The sequence below is a fragment of the Portunus trituberculatus genome, chromosome 13, assembly GCF_017591435.1.
Source record: "Portunus trituberculatus isolate SZX2019 chromosome 13, ASM1759143v1, whole genome shotgun sequence".
Classification (NCBI taxonomy): Eukaryota; Metazoa; Arthropoda; class Malacostraca; order Decapoda; family Portunidae; genus Portunus; species Portunus trituberculatus.
Genome location: NC_059267.1, coordinates 4269281 through 4286780, shown reverse-complemented (window position 1 = coordinate 4286780; position 17500 = coordinate 4269281). Strand labels below are relative to the sequence as shown.

At 39.8% G+C, this 17500-nt stretch overlaps 3 protein-coding genes across 4 annotated transcripts in view; all 3 read right to left on the bottom strand.

Moving 5' to 3' along the window:
* The window catches only part of LOC123503184 (actin, muscle-like), a 4440-nt gene extending 1994 nt beyond the window's left edge, over positions 1-2446 (bottom strand). The window contains exon 1 of one of the 2 annotated variants that reach the window (XM_045252728.1): positions 2295-2446. The gene's annotated coding sequence lies outside the window, so the exon portion shown is untranslated. The remainder of the gene's footprint in view (positions 1-2294) is intronic. The other variant, XM_045252729.1, reaches the window with a different exon arrangement.
* A 1887-nt stretch (positions 2447-4333) lies between these two features.
* On the bottom strand, positions 4334-7213 carry LOC123503022 (actin, muscle-like). Its single transcript, XM_045252378.1, has 2 exons — positions 7055-7213; positions 4334-5895 (listed from the first exon to the last, which is right to left on the bottom strand). Exon 2 carries the CDS (start codon positions 5874-5876, stop codon positions 4746-4748), a length of 1131 nt encoding a protein of 376 aa, XP_045108313.1. The 5' UTR covers positions 5877-5895; positions 7055-7213; the 3' UTR covers positions 4334-4745.
* A 1519-nt stretch (positions 7214-8732) lies between these two features.
* On the bottom strand, positions 8733-12170 carry LOC123503030 (actin, muscle-like). Its single transcript, XM_045252389.1, has 4 exons — positions 12065-12170; positions 11574-11712; positions 10250-10370; positions 8733-9995 (listed from the first exon to the last, which is right to left on the bottom strand). The coding sequence occupies exon 4, from the start codon at positions 9948-9950 to the stop codon at positions 8820-8822; it is 1131 nt and encodes a 376-aa protein (XP_045108324.1). The 5' UTR covers positions 9951-9995; positions 10250-10370; positions 11574-11712; positions 12065-12170; the 3' UTR covers positions 8733-8819.
* Between the last annotated feature and the right edge of the window lie 5330 nt (positions 12171-17500).

Sequence of the window (17500 nt, the reverse complement as noted above, 5' to 3'; positions counted from 1 at the left end):
AATAGTAGTAGCAGCAGTAGTAGTAGTAGTAGTAGTAGTAGTAGTAGTAGTAGTAGTAGTAGTAGTAGTAGTAGTAGTAGTAGTAATAATAATAATAATAATAATAATAATAATAATAATAATAATAATATAAAGAAAATATAGGAAGATTTATTGATTTGGTAATGGCAAATTAATTGTTAAATGTGATACCTCCGTTAAAAACAGACTCCGGAAACAACGTTTCCTATCAAGACAAAAGTCAGTCACTGCTCTGGTTATTTTGGTCTCGTGTCCGGCCTTCACATGCCGGTGTGACAGTGATGGGTATCCGCCAAAGACACTCCGTCACTCGTTCCGATGCCAGTTATGCGCCATAAAGCTTCCGGAGTGCCAAGGGAGACCGTGTTGTATTTAGCTAACTGAGGCAGTATCATGTTACACGTCCCTTAAACCTCTCCCTTAATACTCTGTGCAATAAGACGGGAAAGGAGAGAAGGAAACATGTTTTTTTTTTCTTTTTGTGTGTGTGTATGTGTGTAATTCACTGTTTGATCTGCTGCAGTCTCTGACGAGACAGCCAGGCGTTACCCTACGGAACGAGCTCAAAGCTCATTATTTCCGATCTTGGGATAGGTCTGAGACCAGGCACACACCACACACCGGGACAACAAGGTCACAACTCCTCGATTTACATCCCGTACCTACTCACTGCTAGGTGAACAGCACCTACACGTGAAAGGAGACACACCCATATCTCCACCCGGCCGGGGAATCGAACCCCGGTCATCTGGCTTGTGAAGCCAGCGCTCTAACCACTGAGCTACCGGGCCGTGTGTGTGTGTGTGTGTGTGTGTGTGTGTGTGTGTGTGTGTGTGTGTGTGTGTGTGTGTGTGTGTTTTCTTTCTAGCATAACTAATATCGTGTCTAACTTAACTTAAAACTTTCAGGATATAATGCATTGTAACAATTCCAAGAATCCGTTTTATTTTTAAATTTTTTTTTTTTTATTAAGACAAATGACAGAATTCCCCCTCTCACAGTGACGTTTGGCAATGCCGCTGCATTACTAATGGGCTTCAAGGGATTTTAACGATTCATGAATAATGAGATTCTTGTCTAGTTGGAGGTCTATCAGAGGCATCTTGCAGTCAATGAAAATGTTTGATGGTAAATGTTTCGTTTATTGACAGAAGCCGAATTACGAGTGATTACAGGAGACGCTTCTTACTGCCTTATTTCTCAGCAGCAAGATGACGAAGGAAACACGCTAAGATGTAACGCTAGTAACTATGGAAGTCTTCCAGGGAAAGCTCTGTAGTCACTAACATTTTTATTGTTTTAGTTTTGTCGTTAAAGTTATCATGGATGTTATTGTTGTCATATTGATTATTGAGATTGCAATGTCAACATCAATGTTACTGTCATCATTAATGATAATAATAATGATGAAGAAAACATTATTATTATTATCATTAATATTATTATCATTATCATCATTAATATCATTATCATTACGGTAATTATTATTGATTAATATGATCATTATCATCATCATCTTCATCACCATCCTCACTATTTTCTTCATTACATTATATACTAAAGCTATCGTAATCATTATCACTATCAATATATTTAACATTACCTCAATTACTATGTAAACTGTGATTATTCAAAGCGAAAGGTATTAAGACTATTATTGTACCTGGCTTGTTACTGAACTTGCGACTAACAACGTGACACACAAACACACACACACACACACACACACACACACACACACACCGAAACTTGCATCCCCAGTTTAGATCACTGACAGCCTACTTGTATTACTTTTCTAAACACAAATTAAACTTGAACGTTGCAATCTGCAATATATCTGCTTGCAAATTGTATGTTAACTCAAAGGACGAGTATAAAATACAAAAAAAAATTGTGTCAAATGGTTCGAAAAAGTATTCTAAAATTGCATATATATATATATATATATATATATATATATATATATATATATATATATATATATATATATATATATATATAAAATCAATAAATTAATAAAACTTAATTAATTTAAGTGATAATGCTTGTAAATTTCTACAAATATATGTTGGCATGAAAGCATATTCAAATTTAGCGTAATATATATTATCTCCAAAAATAGAAATGACCCATGATAAAAAGCATTATCATATTGCGCACTGTCACCAACACACGTGGGTCGGGTTGTTCTTCTGAAATAGGCTAGCGGCTAGGCGTGTCACTGTCCTGTATCACATGTCACCAGTTTCAGCACATGGACTTGCAGAACTCACCACTGCAAGTTGCAAAATTTTCAGCCTTAGACAGACGCACCTCCCGTCACTCGACTCCGGACCTCGCCGACCTACTGGTGCCCTCACCACTCAGTCACCGATTAATATAATATCTAATGCTGTTGACGCTTCCATATATGTACATTCGGCATCTGGGTCGGTGCCAAGGCCTGTGAGTTGACGATTGGCTGCCAAGATCCCTTGGTGATGTGCGCGGAACTTGAAGCAAAAGAGTACAGTCACGGCGAGTTTTGTCAGGACGCTCTATGTCCGGGGAGGCAAAGGTGAGTCTAAGTTGCTCTCCTAAAGACGTCAGCAGGCGGTCAAGACAAAACATTTGGCAGAGATAATGAGGGATGACGGCCAAAACAGCACCCCAGCCAAAACTGAGGGTTAACTAACGGAAAGATAATCTGAGATGAATAGATTATCTGTCATCACTGGCGTATCTATGCCTGTCCTAGTTACCCAACCCTTCCGGCCACCTTTGCAAAGATCCAGCTCGCATTTTTCATCCTTGCCTCTTCTTGACACGATAACAAGTCTGGTGTAAGTTGAAGCAAAATTGTGAAAATTCACATATAAACTCGAAATACACAACGGTTTAGGAAAAAAAAAAATCCACCTTTATATCCAGAGCAGAGAAAAATTATGAATTTAATCACATATCTTTCACAAAAGACAATGTAATGATGCCTTCACATACCGTCAGTCTAAACTAATATATACATATTCAAATCAAACTGTACAGAAAACGAACACATAAAAAGAAAACAGAAGGTAGGCACTAAAATCTTCCAATATATGAACACTGATCTAGTTTATAAGGTGAATGAAAGAGAAATTTTTCTGAAACAGTTAGCAATACAGCGTGAAACGAAACAAAGTCCTAACTACCGTATTTCCAGTTGGCTAAAGATTCCAAGCCAACACTTTTAAGTTGTCAGCAAAGCGCACTAACCACTCACATAATCGGATGGCACACTTTCTTTTCCAGCCCAAAACCCAGTATGAGAAACACCCAGGTAACAATGTTAGGGTATAAGAAACATCTTTATCCGCCTCATCTTGCCAGGGACCAATTCCATAACATGTCGGTTGTAAGATGAGCATACAATCAATTGTACTTTAAACAAGTCTATTGCTCAATATAGGATATTATTGACTTTTCTTGTATCTAGTACAAGGTGACTTTATGACAATTTTCAACATTCAGCCCATACAAAATGCCAGCCTTTGTGTTACTTTCTGGTCACTAATATTTGCTACTACTTTTCCACAGGAAGATTTTTTTTTTTTTTTTTTTTTACAGTGATGCGTCTTCCATATATTCATCAGCATAATTTGTATTTCACAGCCACATTAGTTCACATGTGAATGTTTCAAATATTCAGTAACTTATGTAGAAAGTTTCATAAACAAACAACGATGCAGGATTGCCATATCTCTTTTTACCTAAATTAGTTACGATATTAAAAATAAACAAAGTAGATAAAAGTCTTTCATTATTTACCTTCCCTTAAACTATAAAAGTAGTGGTAATAAAACAGTTATAATCGGTGTTTCATATTCAGTTTCAGAGCGGTTGAGAGATTCACGCACTAGCTGACCATTCACTTTCGAACAAGATAAATGAATACCTAAAGCATCTCTTGCAGGGTATGAACCTCTTCTTCATTGATCGGTTTAATTCTGAGCTAAAACCAACTTCTTTTTCTCAATAATCTCTGAATGTTCAGGTGTTAGCAAAAAAAAAAATAAATAAATAAATAAAATAAAATAAATAAATAAATAAAAAAAAAAATCTTTATTTGAAATTTCTAAACGGGGAGGCGCATGTACGAGTATAGGTGTGTGTGTGTGTGTGTGTGTGCGCGCGCGTGGCCGCGCGCGCGTGCGTGCGCATGTCAATAAATTAGCAATAACACGATAATACTTTTCACACCAAAATCTCATTCCTTCAACACAGTCTCAGATTGTTGTTTCTTATGATACACAGTCTCGTGACTTACTGTATATGTGGCCAATAAGCAGTTATGTAATCAATATCTTTATTAAGAAACCCATATTTCTATTCCTCAAACAATGTTATATTAATGAGTAGTTATTATATTACGGACTAAACACGTTTGATATAAAATCAGTGAAAACCAAATTATTAAACCAATTAATGACGTTGTTACATAAAAAAAAAAAAAAAATACAGATTATCAATGGAGAGTAAGCCAAAAACTGGTTGTTAGTTTCTAGCAAAGCGTGAAGGTATACATAAAAGTGTTACAGCTTTACTTTAACGAACATTCATTTATGGGCTTAAGTTACGTTTTGCAAATAATTTACAACCGCATCTCCACTCGTTTCTACATTGGCAAATAACAGAGAGAATGCAACAAATCAACAGAATTTTATTAATCAACAAATAAAGTGGATCAAGAAGTATTCAAAGAAGAATTAGAAACATTTTCGGTGGACAATTCCAGGACCAGATTCTTCATACTCTTCCTTGGTAATCCACATGGACTGGAAGGTAGAAAGAGAGGCCAGGATTGATCCACCGATCCAGACGGAGTACTTGCGCTCAGGGGGAGCAATAATCTTAATTTTGATGGTAGAAGGAGCCAATGTGGTGATTTCCTTTTGCATGCGGTCAGCAATACCAGGGTACATGGTGGTACCGCCAGACATGACAGTGTTAGCATAGAGATCCTTCCTGATGTCAACGTCGCACTTCATGATAGAGTTGTAGACTGTTTCATGAACGCCACAAGACTCCATGCCCAAGAAAGAAGGTTGGAACATTGCCTCAGGAGCACGGAAACGCTCATTACCAATAGTGATGATCTGACCATCGGGCAACTCGTATGATTTTTCCAGTGATGTCGTGGCAGCAGCTTGAGCCATTTCATTCTCAAAGTCAAGAGCGACATAGCAAAGCTTCTCCTTGACGTCACGGACGATCTCACGCTCAGCTGTGGTGGTGAAGGAGTAGCCACGTTCAGTCATAATCTTCATGAGATAGGCAGTGAGATCACGGCCAGCCAGATCAAGACGCATGATGGCGTGGGGAAGAGCGTAACCTTCATAGATAGGAACGGTGTGAGATACACCGTCGCCAGAGTCCAGCACGATACCAGTGGTACGGCCAGAGGCGTACAGGGACAGCACAGCCTGGATGGCGACGTACATGGCGGGGCAGCTGAACGTTTCGAACATGATCTGGGTCATCTTCTCACGGTTGGCCTTGGGGTTGAGGGGAGCCTCCGTCAGCAGTGTGGGGGACTCCTCAGGGGCAACGCGGAGCTCGTTGTAGAAAGTGTGGTGCCAGATCTTCTCCATGTCGTCCCAGTTGGTGATGATGCCGTGCTCGATGGGGTACTTGAGGGTCAGGATACCTCGCTTGCTCTGGGCCTCGTCGCCGACGTAGGCATCCTTCTGACCCATGCCCACCATCACACCCTGGTGACGAGGGCGGCCGACAATAGAGGGGAACACGGCTCGGGGAGCGTCATCGCCGGCGAAACCGGCCTTGCAGAGGCCGGAGCCGTTGTCACAGACCAGCGCAGTTGCGTCCTCGTCACACATGATGTTAAGTTCTAGTTATCTGTAATAAATATATTCATTAGAAAACTTTGCCTCTTCTGCAATCTCATGTTTTTTATTTGTTTTGACAGTATTTTTCTGACATTAATTAACTGCTTTTAATTTTCGACCATCCACAGAAATTATTATTTCAAAATTATATATTTGAAGTCTAAACAAATTTTCAAGAAATTAATGAAAATCTAGATTATGATGGAGGATAAGGAGGAGGAGGAGGAGGAGGAGGAGGAGGATAAGGAAATCATTCCATTAGGTGCCGCAACAGCTTAGGTCATATGACACCACTAGGGTTAACGGGAGAACGCTACACCTCCCACCGGGCAACTAGGTTTGGCAAGGACTCGAACCATGACCCTCTAGACCGGAGGCCCGAACACGAGTCGCCTTAACCAACTACGCTACCCAGCCCCCAGGAGGAGGAGAAGGAGGAGTATTGTAGCAGCAGCAGCAGCAGCAGCAGCAGCAGCAGTAGTAGTAGTAGTAGTAGTAGTAGTAGTAGTAGTAATAGTAGTAGTAGTAGTAGTAGTAGTAGTAGTAGTAGTAGTTTTGTTGCTGTTGTTAATGTTGGTTATTGTTGCTGCATCTCTTGTTGTTGCTGTTAATGTTGTTGTTAGTGTTGCTGTTATTGTTACTGCTGTTGTTGTTTCTGCTGCTGCTGTTGTTGTTGCTATTTATGTTGTTACTGTTGTTGTTGTTGATGATGACGATGATGATGATGATCATCATCATGATAACATATGTAGTACTAGTAGTAGTAGTAGTAGTAGTAGTGGTGGTGGTGGTTAAGTGACTCTCATTGATGATAATAAGCTATACAGAAAAAAAAAAATCGCACACAAGTAAAACCTAAATTAATTTGATGGATTCCAATCAAATAAACAAAAATAATGCGTTTCCCGCAATATCACATTACTTAAAACTTGAAGTGAAAGTAGATTACAACCAGCAGAAAAAAAAAAAACTTCAACCTCTCAGAAAACAATTAACGTTTGCTGTCATAACACGATAATTAATTTTCTTAATAACGATGCCCATGATGTCACTGCCAGTAACACACAACGTATTTCATCAGCATGAGAGATGGCTCACTGATCACTACACGATAGAAAAAAAAAATAAATAAATAAAACAAAGTATTACACTGCAGTAAATCACAGTACCTCTTTTTATGCGATGGAAGCAAAGAGAAGGAGGGAGAGGTGATCCACGAACACCCAACGCGGTCTAGTACTCCGACCGACCTTCCCGAGCCGCAGCGACTGACAGCGTGGTGCGTCCGTCCCCTACGTAATGTGACCGCTGCTCGTATATATAGTGTCTTCTGGCGACCAGCATATGACTATTTGAGGAAAGTGATCCAATACTCCGTGTCACTGAGGGCGCAAATTGTATCTGCATTTCTGTCTGCCGTACAGGGGATTAATTTTGAGAAGGCACCATATAGTGATTTGATGAAGGGACGATATTGAAGATGGAGACGATGATATTCGTGTCTTGCCGCCATGCCATCTCACTACGCCGCCCAAGGAAGACCTGATGATGATTCCTTGAGCTCATTGCCAAGGCATACCATGTAAGAGACTTGTTGTCACCTGTGGGGTACAACCAGAAATTGAAGAGACCTTAAAGAAACCTAAACTGGCAGACAACTGGAAATGCCCAGGCTAGAACATTAAACACAAATAATATAATGCTTAAATATCTATTGAAGAGAATGGTACATGAATGAAAACAAGTCAAAAGGAGGAAAAAAAAAATCTATCATCCATCTGTACACAATAATTTACTGGCTGTGAATATTTCTTCTTTTGGTTTTAATGAACCTCTCATGTGCAATTATTATTTCTCCACAGAAATATAAAGGATTGGTGTTACTTTTCAGCGGCCTTGTCGCTAAGTTCTCACATACTACTATACGCGGCTTAGGACCGCTTCCTCACTGCTAATAGCAAGGTTTATCTTACATATAAGAGGAAATTACAAAACTTTTTTGAAGTGAAAATAGATCTTACTGCAACAATGAGGAATGTTGTTTTTTCTTAAGTTTGTCAATAATTCTGATCTCCATTTGAATGAGGGTTCTGAGACAAAGATTAGTCTGTATACCATTGTTCTTTTTCTGTATCTCGTTCACATTTCATGCTCACAGTTGCCGGCCTGGTCACCTGGTGTAGAGTGTCTCCACTAAAAATAACTCCCAAACCCCGGTGACTATGTCTGACAATGGGTGTTGTGATATGACGCTCGGCAGCAGCGGTGGCTGAGGCTCGATGGATGTGGCCTTACTCCCTCACACTACCACGTGGCCAGGAAAGGGCATGCCACAGTCGTTGGTGGCTCATAAATCCTTCAAGAAAGTATTCATGAAATTTTATTTCAAGATTTCGGGAGGGTGACATTGTCTGCCACAGAAATATCTTTTCATTGCAATATCAGACTTCATATATTTGAAAAGAAAAAAAAAAAAATCTGTGTAGTGGTAGATAAGGGACGCTCTGTGGAAGGTATGTCAGCAATGACGTTTACAGTTCTTCATCTGTCACATCAGCATCACCATAACATAAAAATCATAAGCTATGTTCTGCCGTGAATTCAGTACTTTTTTTCCCCTCCGATTTAAACCATGATAGCTTTTCCTGAAAGGTCAAGGCCTACTTTCCTGCCACCACCTATGTTTTTATTTTCTTTTTAACAAGAACTTTAGATATACCAGCAATTTGTTGCCTTATCAATGTATGCATGCAAATATCTAATCTATAATACATCTATTTTAATATAATAATGACCATTTCTTCATAAAGACTGTGTTTAAGGTTGAAAATGAGTAATAATAAAAACACGTATACATTATTTTATAAAATAGAACAACAGGCATTACAGGTAATTATGAAAGATAACAATTTACAATAAAGCAAACTTCATTGACTAAAAACATTTTCGATGTACAATTCCAGGACCAGACTCTTCATATTCTTCTTTCGAAATCCACATGGCCTGGAAGGTGGACAGCGAGGCCAGGATGGAGCCGCCAATCCAGACCGAGTACTTGCGCTCTGGAGGAGCGATAATCTTGATTTTAATAGTAGAAGGGGCTAAAGATGTTATCTCCTTCTGCATGCGGTCAGCAATGCCAGGGTACATGGTGGTGCCGCCAGACATAACAGTATTAGCGTAAAGATCCTTCCTGATGTCCACATCACACTTCATGATAGATTGATAGACAGTCTCGTGAACACCTGAAGATTCCATACCCAAGAAAGAAGGCTGAAAGAGAGCCTCTGGAGCACGAAAACGTTCGTTGCCAATCGTTATCACTTGACCGTCTGGCAGCTCGTACGACTTGTCAAGCGATGTAGAAGCAGCGGCTTGAGCCATTTCATTCTCGAAGTCAAGGGCAACGTAACAAAGCTTCTCTTTGACGTCTCGAACGATCTCTCGCTCTGCTGTGGTGGTGAAGGAGTAGCCACGCTCTGTCATAATTTTCATTAAGTAGTCTGTCAGGTCACGGCCAGCCAAGTCAAGACGCATGATGGCGTGAGGAAGAGCGTAACCTTCGTAGATAGGCACAGTGTGAGATACACCGTCGCCAGAGTCAAGCACGATACCAGTGGTACGACCAGAGGCGTACAGAGACAGAACAGCCTGGATGGCGACGTACATGGCGGGGCAGCTGAACGTTTCGAACATAATTTGCGTCATCTTCTCACGGTTGGCCTTGGGGTTGAGGGGAGCTTCCGTCAGCAGAGTGGGGGACTCCTCAGGGGCAACGCGGAGCTCGTTGTAGAAAGTGTGGTGCCAGATCTTCTCCATGTCGTCCCAGTTGGTGATGATGCCGTGCTCGATGGGGTATTTGAGAGTCAGGATACCTCGCTTGCTCTGGGCCTCGTCGCCGACGTAGGCATCCTTCTGACCCATGCCCACCATCACACCCTGGTGACGAGGGCGGCCGACGATGGAGGGGAACACGGCTCGGGGAGCGTCATCGCCAGCGAAGCCAGCCTTGCAGAGGCCGGAACCATTATCGCAGACCAGCGCTGTGGTGTCGTCGTCACACATCTTTTTGTAGTACAGATAGCACACTAAGGGCTTGACTTCTCACTTCTGAAACATAATTTTAGAATCAGAACCATGTCTAATGGTATGAAGTTTTATTTCATCACTTTGTTTACTTAAAACAATGTAATAGATGTTTATGGTATAGTTTAGAAATCGTTTAGTTTAAGTTTACATAATTACTCTATCAAATGTTAATATTATTTTTATGAGTGTTTAAAGACAGATCAATAAGACTTTATAATCAGTAAGATCGCCTAAGCACTATTGATCATCAAAGGAAACAGACTGACTGTACTCACCGGTGATAGTTACCAGGAGCGGTAACTCTCCCTGTTCACCAACGCTGACTGGTGGACGAGTCTTAACGTTCATGAGGACCTCACCTCATATATATAGGTGGTTGCTCCCCCGCCCAGTCAACTGTACAGTGTACATGTCTATTTACGGTAGTGTATGTCAGCCTACCTCATTCCAATTGCTATAACAAATCCATAGAATCCATTATGCACAGTTACTTTTTGTCAGACAGTCAATTAATAATGCTAAAATTTTATTATTTTTTTTTCATATAGGTATACTAGAAATAATATTGAAAGCTATCTGACTTTAAATGGAATATATATTTCTCATGATAATCTAATAATAAAAGTATCTATCTATCTATCTATCTATCTATCTATCTATCTATCTATCTATCTATATATATATATATATATATATATATATATATATATATATATATATATATATATATATATATATATATATATATATATACTTGAATATAACAATCAGCAACATGTTTCATCTCTGGTGATAACATAAGTTTGAGTAACTAAGTTAAGCTTTTGAAAGAGGAGAGGGCAGAGACGAGAGGGTGGAACAGGAATGCGACGGTAACGAATAACAAAAATAAGTTAGAGGGATGCGGATGTGGGTGTCCCATACAGAATAACCCTGTAAGGCACGACTGTCAGCGTCAAATTAGTTCTGAACACTAAAACTAGTATTATAGATATAACATTGCTTAACAGTTTTATGGCAAATTACAGATCAAATAACAATTAATGAACACTATTTGTCGTATCCGTGCGTCAGAGATATGGTAACCATCAACGCAAGAAACTACTGTTAATGACTGACCACTTTAGACCCTTACTCATACTTGTGTCTTGTCCTGGTACGACACAACCTCTTCAGGACAAAACCTAAATTCACACGACGGCTCTCTCACAACGGACAACGGACAACATGAACACTGAATTTAGGTTAGCGTAGCAGTGAACGGGAGATTAAAGAAGAAAAAAAAATAAGAAAAAGAAAAAAAGAATTCGGACTCTGTACGTCAGTGACGCTACTTTGTCCCTTAAAAATCACCTTAGAAGTTATAGATACTTTTAATCTGTAACAAGGAACATTCAGACACCGAAAGGGAACGCTGATGAACACAAAAACTTGCGATGAGAGAGAGAGAGAGAGAGAGAGAGAGAGAGAGAGAGAGAGAGAGAGAGAGAGAGAGAGAGAGAGAGAGAGAGAGAGAGAGAGAGAGAGAGAGAGAGAGAGAGAGAGAGAGAGAGAGAGAGAGAGAGAGTTCAGATGGTCGCCTGAGCCGCTGATTCTTACGCTCCACAGACAAGTACGTGAGGCTTGCAGGCTGTGGTGCAGGAGGGGAGAGAAGTGGTATCTGTAGATCAAAGGGAGCCTGTGCAGAGGACATGGGGTTAGACGCTAGAGATAATCCTGCACTTCACCAGTTCGACTTCTAAAAAAGAAAAAGATTTTCATTTTAGAAACAAATACATTAACACACCCTATTCACAATGAGTATATAAGATCCATTTAGTGTAATTCTGTATCTATTTACATCTACTGTAGAGTGTCACTAGTAAATGTCTAATGCATTCGCGCTTCCTTATGCGTACTTCCAGACGCAAACTTTCTAGGTTAATTTCCTTCATTCATCTTACTTTATTAAATACAATATTCCTATCAAACACTCACCCACGCCATGCACACTACTCACTCCCTAGGTAGAGTCTTTACACACCCATTCACACACCCCTCTCACACTCCCACCTCATTCTTGTGTAGCACTCGCATGATTTACTACTTACATGCTGCACGATTCCACTTGTTAACAAGATGATAAATTGCTCGAAACGACCTTTGGCACTCCACACAGCACTGGCACATGGCGCGGAGGGCAGGTGGGTGGAGGCACTGTGCCAAATTACGACACGGTTACAGTGAGATATCGTGCGAGAGTTATTCTTTGGCTGATTGGGGATAGGAGACACTTGCCATGATCTAAACTTGGTGAAGGATGGAAAGATAGTACATAACTTGCAATAAAAGCTTAGAAAAAGAAGCAAGAGACAGTAAAGACGAGGCCTTAAGGAACTTTATTATTATTATTATTATTATTATCATCATTATTATTATTATTATTATTATCATTATTACTATTGAAAGACGAGGAGGAGGAGGAGGAGGAGGAGGAGGAGGAGGAGGAGGAGGACGAGGAAGAAGAAGAAGAAGAAGAAGAAGAAGAAGAGGAGGAGGAGGAGGAGGAGGAATATATTTACAAAAGGAAGTCCGAACATCAGCAGACCTTGAGGTCTTTACAAGGCCATTTGGGTAATTATTGCTTTTTTCATTTCTTCCCGCCCCCCTTCCAACGTGTCAGCGTGTAAGCAGTTCGTCACCTGGTCCAAGGGCAAACAATCAACAGGTGGGTGTAGTGAAACGCGGGTTACGGCATGCTTAGAGTGCTGATGAATCATCGGGCGAGCAACATGTGCGCGGGAAGCGATGGTTGCAAAATTGAACATTTAATAGCATAGGGAAATACAAACGTATACTGAAGAAATAAGGACGGAAATATTACCCTGTAACCAGCGTAGCTAATAAAAGACGGACAAAGATAAAAGGAAGAGGAGAAAAGAAAGGAATTCCATTTACAGTACAGGTTACATTTCCGTCACTGGAATTTATACTACTATTGAAAAGGGAATACGACTGTTTCATCTTTCTACATACCTTCTTTTGCATTCATTTAAAAAAATTTCCTGTATCATTGCGTTATTGATTCCAAAGTTTCAATGATTTATTTCAACAGTAGGGTGTGTAAAATATTTAATTTTGTTTTTTTCGGATTCTTACCAAACATTATGTATTTAGGTGATAGTAAATCTCTCTCTCTCTCTCTCTCTCTCTCTCTCTCTCTCTCTCTCTACATATCCGCAGAGGGGACGTCTTGGCAGAGGGCAGGGCTGGGGTATCGGTGGTGGATGAGTGTCGGGTAAGACCTGACAGTAGGTAAATCTCAGGTATGCGAGCAGGTGATGTCTGATTGTACCAATGCTTCAGTCCCTGCGACTATTTTTAGGAGTCGCGGGAGAAAGCATAGAAAACGAGGTTCTTAAGGAAATACGAAATTAACCGATATGCCAGAAGTAAGATGGATAAGATTCCCCTTCTCGCGAGCTTTTCTATACATCTTGAAAGAAAATGAAGGGATGGTACGCAGACTCAAGTCTTTTAGATGAGGATGCGATTTTCATACATTTTTATGCTCTTATTTGACTCTCATTAAAATAATAAACACTTTACAACCTTAATAATGTTAAATCAAGGCTGAATCAGTCGACAATCAAAGTCAATTTATGTTAATGATCGAGTTCAACTACATACTCGCTGTTCCTGTCTCGTTATGAGGGAAAACCTACCTGAGCGTGATAGAACTGAATTTTGAAAACAAAATACTATCATTAATGTCTGTGGTTTAGCTAACACGTGTCATATATAAGTTAACGTTATTAGAATTTGAAAATAATAATGCATTTTTTACCAGAAATACCATAATCTTTATTTATATGCATGTTTATATCTTCATTCTTATGCTTGAAATGAATAATTGCCATAGTTGTATAGATACCCATTAGATGAAAACACCATGGCAGATCAAAACAGTAAACACAAGCAATTGTGCATATCACCGCATCTACGTATCTCCTGTTCCCTCCCCACCTTCCTCAACATATGTGCTCCGCCTCTGCACGTGACACTTCGATGAGACAGGAAAGACAGGCTTGAGTGGACTATCTGAGGGATACCATCCGGTGGCTTGTTGTCATGTGTTATTCATGTTTCACTGCATTAATATCTTTCTTGACGGTGTGTTTTGTTGAAGGTATAGTGCGAATGGAGTTATCTTTAGTTAGCCGTGTTGCAGAATGGAAGAAAACGAGTGTTTAAGTCAACGTGAGCATCGCATGAGCTTATGAGTTGCTTCTCGTGGACGGACAATTTTTGGTTACGGATGCAAAGTGGGGTAAACTGTGTGAACTCACTCACTTGCGGTACTATTATTGCCTTGTGTTTTGCGTTCAGTGACACATAAGTTGGCTTCCCTAAACAATTTCTTGAGTGATTAGTTGAATTTACGCGAGCTAAGATAGTTTGCAATATATACTAAGAGGATATTAAACTGAATTTATGTATTAGCTAGAATTAGCATATCTGTTTCTATATCTATTCTCATAAGCAAGATGATAAAAAGTCAATGAATGGGAGAAAAAAAATCGGTATTCTATGGTGAACAGTTTTGACTTATCCTGTCATATGAGTTCGGCTCCGATTTCGTTACCTCACACACACACACACACCTCAACTGTGTGTGTGTGTGTGTGTGTGTGTGTGTGTGTGTGTGTGTGTGTGTGTGTCATTGTCTCTAAGCAAGTATTGATTAGCAGAGATTCATTAGCAACACTGTTCCCTGCGCCCACCAAAAACGCCCCTCGCCAGCATTCTCTTCCCACCAGTCGCCGCCGTCACCCCCAACCTCCCTCCCTCGCTCGCTCCGTCAGCGTTCCTCTACCTTCACCGTCTTTGGTCCTCCCTCCACCGTTTTCCGCGAAGTCACCCCGATGTTGGCACTGTATGACCTTCCGCAACCACCACCGCCACCGTCACCAGCAGCATCACCGCCACCGCCACAACTACCTTACTCGGGTGGAGCACAAAGGGGCGGGGCAGCTTACCTTGTCTCTTGGCACCCCAGGAAGCCTCGTCAGTTATGAGATCCACTTCGAAGGCAATCAAATATGGAATAGATGTTCTCCCCCTGACTCATTCCTTTCTTGCTTCACTACTTGGTGGTGGAAATGTTTAATCCAATGATTAGCACTCGACTTACATGGATTTGGCGGTAGTTTTATCTATTTTCAAACAGAGTGGTTGATGAGTGGAACGGTCTCAATGGTCATGTAGTCAGAGCTGAGTCAATAGGGATCTTTAAAAGAAGGTTAGATAAGTCCATGGATGGGGATAATAGAAGGAATTATGTAGCTTAAACACACAGAAACTGCCTCGTATAGGCCTGGCGGCCTCTTGCAGCTTCCCTCTTTTCATATGTTCTTATTTATTTATTTATTTTTCCTATACCTATTTTTTTTCTTACTGATTCGTCACCACTTAAGTGTACACTAGAATCACACAAACACACAAGTCACCGCCATGTCACTCACATGAACGCAAGACCTGCTCATGTCAAGGCCACTCGGAATAATCAGAGCGAGTAAATGAACAAAGATAAAAATGGTCGATTTGACAAGGACAGAATGTGATATGTATGTATGTATGTATGTATGTGTGTGTGTATATATATATATATATATATATATATATATATATATATATATATATATATATATATATATATATATATATATATATACTACACAATAATTTTAATCAATATTATGATAGCTACTAAATGCACAATTTATTTATGTATTCATAATCACCGAATAAAGAAATCTTAGTTCTTTTATAGAAATTTTTTTTTGTCAATCAGTAACATATCCAATTCCGTTTCTACTTGAAAAAATCATAACTACATGATCAATAAATAAATACCAACAGAAAAGACAATTTTTTTTACTGTTACAAGGGCAGCACAGACACAGACAGAGGACTAGGCGTAAACTGGCCTGGGCCGGATTAGAGATGTGGTTTATGGATTAACAAGTAATCGTTTACAGCATATGTCATACAAGACTTACTCTTTCAGCCTTTCGTTTACTAAACATAGTATGATACTCGATAGTTCATTAGACTAATAGTAAATATATATATATATATATATATATATATATATATATATATATATATATATATATATATATATATATATATATTAATAATACAAAAAAATCCTGCTAAATAACACATAAATAAGCAAAGGATAATAAAAACAAAAAGACATCACTGTGCCAGCAGGTGATTATGTCACTCCCCTCCCAAAAACTCTCTCTCTCTCTCTCTCTCTAAGAATAGCAACACAAAGCAACTGTGCATATAATAAAACTATTTCCTGAAAAATTCAATGATGATTAATGAAATGACTAAGAATCCACGCAACCAAATATGGAATTGCGAGAGGGAAGGAGTGGAGGTGGGAAAAAGAGGAAAAAGAGAGGAAAAGAGATAAGGGGGAAGAGAAAGAAGAGACGTGAGAAACCGAAAATAGAGACGGCAGAATTGAGAGGAGATATCAGGGAGAGAGAGAGAGAGAGAGAGAGAGAGAGAGAGAGAGAGAGAGAGAGAGAGAGAGAGAGAGAGAGAGAGAGAGAGAGAGAGAGAGAGAGAGAGAGAGAGAGAGATTGTCCATCATATCAAATGGTGGAGGAGGAGGAGGAGGAGGAGGAGGAGGAGGAGGAGGAGGAGGAGGAGGAGGAGGAGGAGGAGGCGCATGGCACAGACGTCGTGGCCCGCGTCAGGAGCGGCCAGCGGTGACGGTGCCTTATTTGGGGCGCCTCGAGAGAAGTGCCAGGTTGGGGAATCCCCGGTGTGTGTGTGTGTGTGTGTGTGTGTGTGTGTGTGTGTGTGTGTGTGTGTGTGTGTGTGTGTGTGTGTGTGTGTGTGTGTGTGTGTGTGTGTGTGTGTGTTTAGACAGACATGGGAAAAATATTGGTTTGCATGGAGATGAAGATAGATAGACAATGATACATACATCAATACAATGGAAACAGATACAAAAATAAAGATACTTAAAAATAAAACAAATGAGAAAACAAAATGAATAAAAAAAAATCACACCTTACATTTCTAGACCATGAACTATAGGCTTTCACTAAGCAATGCTTGTATTTATGGAAAGGATATTAAAAAAAAACTATTCTTTCCCTTCCTCTTCCTCCACACCGCTTACCCCCTCTCTCTCTCTCTCTCTCTCTCTCTCTAAGTTGAAGTAAAATAGGAGATAATAACAACAAAAGGTCAAAGTTAAGGTCAGGTTAAGTTTTGATACATGTAATGGTTGAAGGAGGAGAGTTTTATCATTAATTCCTTTATTCATTTATTTTTTATTGATTTACTTATCATTTCAAACAATCAGTTAATGTATTAATTTCTATAATAAAAGGAAATCCAACTCAAACTTTCCTGACACAGACTGAAGGAGTAACTGACTGAACTGGCTGACTGATAAACTGACCTACTGACTGCATGGATGACGGACGAAATTAACAATGAAAAGGTCAATAAAT

Bases quoted from the DNA above. Each gene is read 5' to 3' on its own strand.
- LOC123503022 (XM_045252378.1), bottom strand. From the start codon at position 5,876: ATGTGTGACGAGGACGCAACTGCGCTGGTCTGTGACAACGGCTCCGGC.
- LOC123503030 (XM_045252389.1), bottom strand. From the start codon at position 9,950: ATGTGTGACGACGACACCACAGCGCTGGTCTGCGATAATGGTTCCGGC.